The following is an 11372-nucleotide window of genomic DNA, read 5'->3' as shown; positions in this document are numbered from 1 at the left end:
CTAAGAGAACCTTAAATGGTGAAATTAAAGGAATTCGACCCGCAATGAAGTTGGTTAAAATAATGGCGAATAAAAGTATGTGAATAATTGAAGACGATGAAACATATTGCAAGGCGGATTTTTCACAACTTCCTGGTCAATAATTTTAATATGAGAACAAAGATAAACCCGTCGATGATCAATTTAAACATGACGAAAAAAATTTGCATCCAAGTTTCTTGTGTGGCAAGCAATTTGTAGCTGTAGTATGCAGTCCTCTTGTTTTATCACTAAGAAGACCTTGACTGCCGATCTCTACATCAAAAAATGCCTCCAAAAACACAAATACTGTCTTTTGGCCAGATTTTGCTGCTTCACACTTTTCTAAAAAATTCTACAGTGGTGCAAAGATAATGTGAAAATTGTTTCTAAAGATGCGAATCCTCCAAATCATCCTGAAGAACGAAAGCCTAAAGATTTTTGGGCAATAAATAAAGGAATTCTTCTCAAGAAAGGTGGAGTAACAAAATGTAAGAATGGATTAATGCCACCAATAAGGTGAAAAAAGAAAAAATCTGCAAAGTGATGGCATCAACCCGCTATAAAATTTTATCTCTTGCTAAACAGCCCATTAAGTTAGCATCATCAAATTAGATTGAAAACCTAATTGATGTAAACACATTTAGCATTAAAAAAAAATTGAAATAGAAATAAAAAGCATTTATGATTTTAGAGAAATCTCAAGTTGGCTGGATTTTTCCGTGTCAACCAGATAAATAAAACACTCGATTGCTTCAATTTAGCCTATAAACATTTTTCTCCATTTTTGATAAAGCTCAAATTTAAAATAACTTTGGATTAATTTTATAATGACTATTGTGATAACCATGTCGACAAACCTTTATCACAATATAATATGACTAAAAACCTGAAATTGTGCATAGAACTTGATCAAACTTTCACAATTCATGCCTAATTTAACATAAGTTACAGAAACCATATTTTCCATTATTTGAACTTATATTAAGTTTTCTGAGTACACTCAATAATAATAAAAGCCTATTTTGTACATCAAAGGATAATATGAATATAATATAAATATAAAGTTATGCTTTTTTAAATAGCATTCAACATTATTTTTTGATTCAAATTACATTATTTTATTTGACAATTATTGCCTGTTCTAAGCAATCAAAAAGTGATGAGTTTTTATAGAGACGATTTGTAGAAAAGTTTGATTACCAGAAAGAAAGATTAACATAAATGAGGAACAAAACATCCCCACGGATAAAACCTTGTGGTACCCCAAAAATTACAGGAAATGAAGTGTTATCCATCAATGGCAACTTTAATACTTCCATCAGAAAGGAGCAATTCAACAATTATAATAAACTTCCTAGATACACCATATGACACCACATGATGATTCAATACATTGATATAACTAATAAATTTATTTCTCCCATTTTTTATACATAAACCATCTGTTAGCACCTGGGGAGTTAATTGACATTTTTCTGGTGCCAAGCAAACAATTTGTTTTTTGTATAGCATTTCTCATTTTGTTTTTAAATATGCAACTCATTTTTTACCGACACGTCAAGTTATAAAGATGTTTGGGTTCAAATATTTAGTATTTGAATTAAAATCCCTATTATTGTCACACACAAAAAAAAAAAGAAGCGAATTTTTATAGAGATTTTAGAAAACATAAATATTTTTTTCTTAAAATTTATTGACAATAAAATAATGTAAAAAAATACTAAAGACTCTTAAAAAATTAAAAAAAAAATGTTTCTCAGCAATAATACAAAAAGTATTTATTTTAATACAAATGAATATTATTTTTAAAACCTCTATGAAAATATGCTTCTTTTGAGACCTAGGTTGACATACTTTTGAATTACTTTTTTTTGACAATATTAGGGATTTTACCTCAAATGCTAAAGATTTGAACCAAAATATCTTTACAACTTGACAAGATGGTGAAAAGTTGCATATTTAAAATCAAAATGAGAAATGCTGTACAAAAAGTAAATTGTTTGCTCGGCACCAGATAATTTTTTTTTTGTTGACCTGTGTAATTGATTAATATCACATCTAATAAGTTTCCACTTATAATTTTAATTTATTTAAAAATTTCCTGTTCTTATTTTTAGTTAGGTTAAAATTTTAAACATTTTTTCCTTTAGCAAATGCCAGGTCTCTAAATTTCAAATATTCAAAAATCTATAAATTATTAAATTCAATTTGCAATGTGTTCAAAAATAGATAAATTATGTTTATAAGAACCATTTCCTAACATAAAAATCAGAAAGGTTTTAATGAGCCTCGTAACATATAATAACAATAATATTAATAATAATAAGAATAATAATAATAATAATAACAATAAAAAGAATTATAATAATAATAATTTACTAACAGGAGGTTTAAAATTGAAAATGCCTTTAAAAATCTTTGTAAACACCGAAACTTTTTTATTTACTCAATTTAATTAATTCATTTCTGGCTTTACTAAATCAACATTCAAAAAGGGAAAAGACTAGAATACTATGAAATATAACAATAAACAAACCTTTTTGAGCGAGTGTTATCATTGTGGGAATGACGATCAGAGCTGAAACAAAAAATGCAAAGTTATTATTTTCAATACTAGGGGGTTAGTTAGTTCAAGTTATTTTGCCTTTATATATATATATATATATATATATATATATATATATATATATATATATATATATATATATATATATATATATATATATATCAATTAAAAAAGAAAGTTTGATAACATGCAAGTAATTTATTTGAAAATTTTTTTTTTATATATCAAAACACTTTTTAAAAAATATTAGAAAAGTTTAAACTAAATACTTAATACTAAAAGAGATAAACAGATTCTATATATTGACCAGCTTTGCGCCCCTTTCTTTATCTACTAGACTGGCGTAGATGTATATATAATACAAAGTTCCAGTTTAGGATGTTTAATACTGGATCTTCTTGACTTGTTGCATGGGTGTTGTTTGTGTCATTATTTTTATGACTAGGTAACTCATTCTATTTTCTCCTGAGGGTACAGCTCTATAACTTAGTTTTATGGTTCTGAGGCTGGCTGGTAGTCAGGTTTCCTGAACTCTGTGGTAGCTCTCAGAGAGGCTGATTCCATCAACAGCTGAGTTTTTGGTTGTGAACAGGAAAGGCAAGCGATCGCTCTTATACCTGACTACACATTTAATTTTTTTTTTGTAGAAAACTTGATCATGGTTTTTGAACGCTTCAAAAACATGCTTCAAAAATTAAAACAAGCTTAACTATAAAAAAGGAAAAAATCTTAACAAAGGAGAAATTAAAAAAAATAAATTAAAAATTGTAGCACAAAAAAAAAGTCAACAATTATAAAAATGAAAAAATTAAAACTCTAGTGGAAAACTATTTAATTATGCTTAAAATTAAGTTAAGGTTGAATAACTTTGATCTTATCTTATTCTTTTAGAATATTAGGCAAACTCAATTAAATAGAAAATTAATCATAGAATAAAATTTATAAAATCGTAATCAAACATAATAATAAAATACAAAAAAATTCTAAATTAAATTTTTCATTAATTTATGTTTATTGTTTTATATTTAAAACAATCATTAAAATTTGTTACTTTATATAAAGCGTTTAAATTTGTTGTTGTTGTTATTGTTTTATAAACTTTCTAAATAAGGTATTTTAAATATTAAGGTAGTAGAGCAAGAGCCCGTTACTGCCAGACCTACGTTATTTTATAAAAGCTTAAAATTTCTCAGCGTATGTTTCCAACACAAGTAGGAACGATGGTCATGTATTATAAATCATGGTGGTTTTGGCTAGTAACAGGTACTAAAGGTTTTTAAAACACCGGCTTTACTACGTCAAATTATAAAGCATAATTTTTTTACAATTTTCTTCGTAGTAGGATTAGAAATCATGCCATTCATTCCCAGACACTTATCATGGTGGCAACCCCTTGACAGACACCATTAAACTGCAAAAAATTGTAATTAATAATAGCAATATTGTCAAAAAACTTTCTATCGAAAACCTTAATTACGTAACCTTAACTGAAAATAATAACAGCTTGATTGCGTCAAAAAAGTACTGGTTTCTATTAGCATTAATAACAGTTTGAATCTAAGATGAAAATTGTAATAAAAATGAAGTTAAAAAACGGTTTTAATAGCTGTTTTGTTCAAAAAAAAAATAAAAATAAACAGCTATTAAAACCATTTTCTAACTTTGTTTTTATTACAAGTTTTATCTTAGATTGTAACTGTTATCAAATGCTAATCGAAACCAGTACTTTTTTTTATCTTTAGAACCTGCTACTAGTCAAAGCCACCATGATCTAAAGTACATAGTTGACCATTGTTTCTACTTGTGTTAGGAGTATGCGCTAAGAAACTTTCAGCCTTTATTAAATAACGTAGGTCTAGCGGCCACAAGCTCTTAGACTATAGTATAAAAACATTTAATTAGAAAGTTTACAAAACAACAACAACAACAAAAAATGTTCTTTTTTTGACTATATTAACTTTATGAATTTAAAAGTTTATTGAAATACATCATTGTCATCATTTTTTATAAAATCAATAAAGCAAATAGTTGTAAAACATTTACATTCATCATAAAAATAAAAGTACTTTTGAAATAAATAAAAATTTTATTTAGTATTTTATGATAATTTATTTAATAGCATAATAAAACTTTTTAAAAAAGCATTTAGTTTAGCATAAAAACATTCCATTAGAAAGTTTACAAAGCATTATAAAAAACAGCTGTTATGTTTCTGACTAATACATTTATGTATTCATCTAAAAGTTGTTGTTTATAAAATTAATTGTACAATTTATGTCTTTCAATAATTTTAATAAAATGTCTTTTAAAGTACACAATCATTAAATTTCTCACAACTTTTGCAATTTCTCACTTTATTACTTTATTTCAGCCTAAATCAAAAAAGTCATGGTCAAGATGTCACAAACGCAAAAAAAGAAGCTTGATCAGGGCTAGCATGCAATCCCATGCCTTGAGTTTTGAAAAACAAGGTTTAACAAATATTCATGATGTAATTGGGAAAAATGCATTAACTAAAATTTTATAAAACTATTTAAGTTTTAAAAATACATTTAAAATAATTTTATTATATATGATATGCTACTTTTATTTACTTCCTTGACGAATATTAAAATGACATTAACTCTATTTTTTTTGCTTAACTTATTTAGATTACTTTTATTTTACTGGTGGTAAAAGCCCTTTTCTAATAAATGATTGAAGTTCTTAATTTATCATTCTTTTAATAAAAATATTTAATACATTATTTTAATAATAATATAATAATATATAGTAATTATTGTATTTAACGAAGCAAATTTTTTCTTTCAACTTTGTTTTTTCCCCTCTCAATCTTCTTAGTTATTTTTATAATTAATGAATGAACGACTTATAGATAAATCTAAAATAATTATTAGCGCATTTGCTTTTTTATTCCTTTAATAGGATTCTTATATATATCTATATCTATATAATGTTATAAGTGGATTTTTTGCATTTTATAAACAATATATAAAAACAAATAACATATTTGTTTATATATATATTGTTTATATAGGGATGGTTAAGCGCAACAAAGATAAAAAAAAAAGTTTTCTGTCAGGTCAGGTTATCCTGCTAATGGTAACATTAGTTTACTGTCAGATCAAGTTACCCTCCTACTAGTAACATGTAACCCAGTACAATCTGTTTCATGTCTTGCTACCTTGTAGGATATGCCTTTTTAGGCAAAGAGTAGGAGATGCCAACTCCGACTTGAAACAACCCCAGCCTTGAAGCTCTTGGTTGAGTAAAGGCTAAAGATGGTGTTTCGATAAAAATTCACATCTTGGGCATATGTTAAATGCATCTAGCTACGGTCTTGAAGAAGGCCTCCTAGGTAAAGACTTAAAGGGTAAACAGAATCTATCTGTTGACAAGCCTTGCACCGATTAGGCTGGCACAGATGTATTTTTATACATTGTTTCCAGTTTAGGATGTTGAATGCTGGATCTTCTTGACTCAATGCATAGGTTTTGTTTATGTCTCTGTTTTTATGAGTATGTAACTCATTCTATTATCTCCTAATGAGGGTACAGCTCTAAAACTCAGTTTTATGGTTCTGAGGCTGGTTGGTCATCAGGTTTCCCAAACTATGTGGTAACTCTTAGAAAGGCTGATTTCATCTACAGCTGAAAAATACCAAAGTATCAACAGTGCCATGTTGCGCATGGATGGTGTTCCTGTTTTTACTTTTGGTGTGCATTGCCAAGACCATATTTGGAGCCCTTTGTTACGGCTTAGGGTTGATTATTAGTAATGATGCAATTGCTTGGGCTATTAAACAGTGTACTGAGTACTATCTATGCTTTGAGTTCTTTAACAAATTTAAAAATGAATAGAGTACCAAAAACTATAAAACACAAACAACCACCATTGTCACCAAGTTCCCAAAACCTTTAATTCACTAATATTTGTGGTCTCCGAAGTAACTTTTCTTCTGTTGAGTCTTATCTCTTGCAAAGTTCACTTTTGAGTTCAGCTGTCTCATCTTGTGATCTTAGCGTTGATGGTTAACTTCCTTTAATCCATAAAGACTACAATAGTTACATACTTGGCCTGGGCATTTATATTCGTAAAAATTCTGTTGAGAAAAATGTTGGGAAACTAGGTTTGAATTCACAGACTATTCTTTTATGTGCTTTCGTTTAGCACCACTTCACTCTACCGCCTTTCTCTTTGTTCTATATCGCTCTCCTTCATGTCAAGACTGCACTCTTTTTGATGTTATTTCTGATCATATTGACCAAGCCCTCTCTCTTTATCCATCAGCCAAAATTTGCTGTTGTCATTGACTTTACTGCTCACTGAATGGCTTAGCTTGTCAGTGACTCTGCAGGCAGTAAAGCCCACAACTTTTGCTTTTCTCAATCTCTAACTAAAATACTTAACTTTCCAACTTGCTTTCCAGACAACCCGAATCATTTACTTTCTCTACTCGACTTATGTCTTGTTTCTGATCCTAGTCAGTGCCCAGTTTCTCCACATTCGCCCTTCGGTGCTTCTGTTTGATCTATCACAGTATGATCTATCTAAAACTATTATCTCATTTTTCTTTATTATCTGAATCCCCCTATCATTGTACCTCTTACAACTACCTTAAAGCTGACTGGGACTTTTTCAGTGATTTTCTTCGCGATGGCCCTTGGGTAGAAATCTTTTGTCTATTCTTTATCTATATCTTTTATCTTGGGCCATCACGAATGTGCTTCTTACATAACTTTATGGATTTAGGCAGGCATGGAATCTTTTATTCCCTCTCGATGATTCCAGGTCAAGCCTCGCTCTTCTCTGTAGTTTTCCTCACAATGTGCTGCTGCAATTTCCATCAAAACAATTCTTCGGAAAACAGATGTCTGTTTATTAATGCTAGAAACAATTGTAAAAAGGTTTTGCATAACACCAAAGTCTGCTATTCTCAGGTCAAAAAACCTTGTATTTCATCACAAAAATTAGGCTCTTGAGACTTCTAAAAAATCTATAATAGCATCAATAATAAGGGCAAATTTGTTATTCCACCTCTCTTGTATAGTTCAGACTTTGTCACCTCACCTAAAGACAAAGCCGAATTGTTTGCTAACAACTTTTCATCAATATCATCTTTTGATTCCACTAGTTGCGTTCAGCCTGATATAGCCAACAAACAGGTTGATCCATTGCTTGACATTCGTATCAATGCAGGTTTTGTATCTAAAGTGATTTCTTACTTAGACTCTTCTACAGCTTGTGGCCCAGATAGCATACCTGTTATAGTCTAGCAGAATTGTTCTCCAGAGCTGTTGTCTATACTTTCAAAACTATTCAACAAGTGCTTATAAGAGTCTTGTTTTCCAACCTGCTAGAAAGCGGCACCTGTTATCCCTATTTTCAAAAATTCTGTAGAGCGATCTGATTCATCTAACTACCGTCCCATAAGTCTTCTTCCTATCATAAGCAAGGTTTTTGAATCTTTAATTAACAAACACTTAATTTCTCATCTTGAATCTAATAACTTACTACCTGATCATCAAAATGGATTTCAATCTTCTTGTTTTACAGCTGATTTGCTAACAGTAATACTGATAGGTTTTATCCTGCATTAGATAAAGGTGAAGAGGTTAAGGCCATTGCTCTTGACATTTCTAAGGCTTTTGATAAAGTTTGGCATGCTGGCCATGCTTCTCCATAAGCTTTCTTCTTATGGTGCATCTGGTAACATCTTCAAGATTATTGAATCTTTCCTTTCCAATCGTAGTATAAAAGCACTCTTCTTCTTATTCTGTAACTTTAGGGGTTCCTCAAGGTTCTATCCTTGGCCCTATACTCTTTTTAATTTACATTAACGACCTTCCAGATATTCTCACATCTAAGGTGGCATTGTTCCCTGATGAAACTACCATTTATTCTTGTCATGATAAGAAGCCAACACTCTTGGATTGCTTGGAGGGGGCACTTGAGCTTGAAAAGAATCTCACTTCTGCTACAGCATAGGGCTCACAGTGGCTGGTGAACTTTAATTCAGATAAAACTTAACTTTTTTCAGCCAATCGTTATCGCAATAATTTAGATCTTCCTATATTTATGAATGGTAATGCAATCGATGATTCATCTACCCTTTATCTTCTAGGAATAACTCTTACTTCCAATCTTTCTTGGAAACCATATATCAAATCCGTTGCAAAATAGCACCTGCTAAGGCTGCGTCTCTTTATCAAGCTTGACACTTTCTTACTTTGGATTCTATTCTCTATCTCTATAAATCTCAAATCCGACCTTGTATAGAATACTGTTGCCATATCTGGGGCCGATATTCTAATGATGCCCTTTCTTTTTTAGACAGGGTGCAAAAACGCACTGTAAACATAATTGGACCTGCTCTTGCTAACCTTCAACCATTATCACATCGTTGAAAAGTTTATAGAACAAGATAACAATGACTTAAAAGATTGCAAATTATATGAATTAGAACAGCAAGATTAAGGAAGCAAATTCCAAAGAACTGATATTTGAGGAAAAAAACAATGTGATTAAGAATTTTCAAAGTACTTAAGAACAGTCACAGTAAAAGAATGAGAACTAGTTGAATGACAAGTAACACAAGAATGAATTTCAGTAGATAGCACAAGAAATGCTGCTTAGAGCAGTGCCCAATATAGTATTTATAGAAAAGAGAAAGAGAAGCGATATTACATAATATAATTTTGAGTAACACAAGAATGAATTTCAGTAGATAGCACAAGAAATGCTGCTTAGAGCAGTGCCCAATATAGTATTTATAGAAAAGAGAAAGAGATGCGATATTACATAATATAATTTTGAACATGATTTATAAATGTTTGTCTATATAATATTAAGTGGCAATATCTTTTAGTTTCCGTATCCATTTTTTTCTGTATGCACTTTAACATGAGAAAAATCCTTAAAAGTCAAATATGTAAATAAAAAACCACAATAGAAACCACTGAAATAAAACTTGTTAAAGTTTTATTTCAGTGGTTTCTATTGTGGAATGTTACAAGCATGTAAACACTTTAACATACTTTAAAACTTGCAATTAATTATTATAAGTATTTGAAATATAATCAATTAAATTTTATCTTATTTTGATTTGATTTTAACAAATTAAAAAACAACCTAAAAGTGTATCTAATAAAAATTTTGAAAAGTAGTTTCTGTATAATATGTTACTAAAACTTTTTTAACTTTTGAAATATTACAGATAATTTTGTTTTGTAAAAAGAATATAAACATCAATAAATTGTTTTTAAAATTAGAAATAACAAATTTAGCGGATTTAAAAAAAATTAATGTTACTTTTTAGCAAAAACAATCAAAAAATATATATTTCTGTTGTTTAATATGAAATATGATCATTGTTAGAACATTTTTTAAGCAAAAAAACTTTACTTAAATCTAATGTGAACCGATACAAGGATTATTAAGCATATTACAAAAAATTGTTTAATTTTGTATAAAACAAATAGTTTTTTAAAAAAATAAGGAGGGGGAGGAGGTTAAGTGGAAAAAAACACATTAAAATTAAAGATATATTTAACAAATATTGAAAGTTCACATGGAGAATTTCAAAAAACTGATAAGGTTTATTCATACGAAAATAAAACTAGAGTGTGATTTGATAATGCAATTAAAGTTACGTGACATAATTGATGTCATTAGATAATAATTTGTTGATTTTCATACGCATAAAAGATCTAAGTTTTAATAACTTTAGTTACTCATTAAAAATTTTGTGTTTTATGTTTATAAAAGATAAAACTAAATATACAAATGATTTAAAAAGTAACTTTTTGTAATAAAATTAACAGAGTAACTTAGGAATGTGATAGAACAGACATTATTTGATATTTGTTCCAAATTTTAAATATCAAGCATGGAGCTATGTTATCAAATCTTAGTTGGCCCAAGACAGGTTTTCTGTAAAACTCATAAAAATGTGATCCCAAAATGTGATCCCAATTAATAACAATATTTTTAATAATAATAATTCTTATTCTGTTCAATTAAAATATTCATTTAACAAGGTTTATTTTTTATAATTTTTTTATTTGAAATTTTTTTGAGAAAATTGTTTTTTTGTTGCTAAATTTGTGACGTCATGCCCAATTTTGCTGTTTAATGTTGTTATTATAAATCCTATATATATATATATATATATATATATATATATATATATATATATATATATATATATATATATATATATATATATATATATATATATATATATATATATATATAAATATATATATATATGTATATGTATGTATATGTATATATATATATATACATATATATATAAATATATATATATATATATATATATATATACATATATATATATATATATATATGTATATATATATATATATATATATATTTATATATATATGTATATATATATATATATATATATATATACATATACATATATATATATATATATATATATATATATATATATATATATATATATAAAATAAAATTATAAAGTTTAAGCTATAGTGTATTTTACTAGAATCTTTATTTATATGAAATATTAAATAAAATTTAAAAAAAATTTAAATAACTAACCTTAAAGATCCAAAGTTTGGAACAACTGGAGGAGGAGCATCCTCTTTAGATAATATCACTTTATAATCTTCATCTTTTTCTGTATATCTATCTTTGAACGCTTCTTCAAACTCTGCAATTATATCTTCTGTGGCCATTTTCAGTGAACAAGCGCGTTTTAATTCGAAAAGGTTACTAACTGAGCGGCAGGCCGACT

General features: G+C 28.1%; 1 protein-coding gene across 1 annotated transcript in view; it reads right to left on the bottom strand.

Annotated features, from left to right (window-relative positions):
- The window catches only part of LOC105844231 (RNA guanine-N7 methyltransferase activating subunit), a 12641-nt gene extending 1269 nt beyond the window's left edge, over window positions 1-11372 (bottom strand). The window contains exons 1-2 of the mRNA XM_065805357.1: window positions 11177-11372; window positions 2558-2599 (exon numbers count right to left, since the gene is read on the bottom strand). Of these exons, the coding sequence (XP_065661429.1) occupies window positions 2558-2599; window positions 11177-11313 (179 nt within the window). The 5' untranslated portion in view covers window positions 11314-11372. The remainder of the gene's footprint in view (window positions 1-2557; window positions 2600-11176) is intronic.

Source organism: Hydra vulgaris, chromosome 09 (assembly GCF_038396675.1).
Source record: "Hydra vulgaris chromosome 09, alternate assembly HydraT2T_AEP".
NCBI lineage: Eukaryota > Metazoa > Cnidaria > Hydrozoa > Anthoathecata > Hydridae > Hydra > Hydra vulgaris.
Note: the sequence above shows the minus strand (reverse complement) of the source record. Positions and strands in the feature narration are given on the sequence as shown.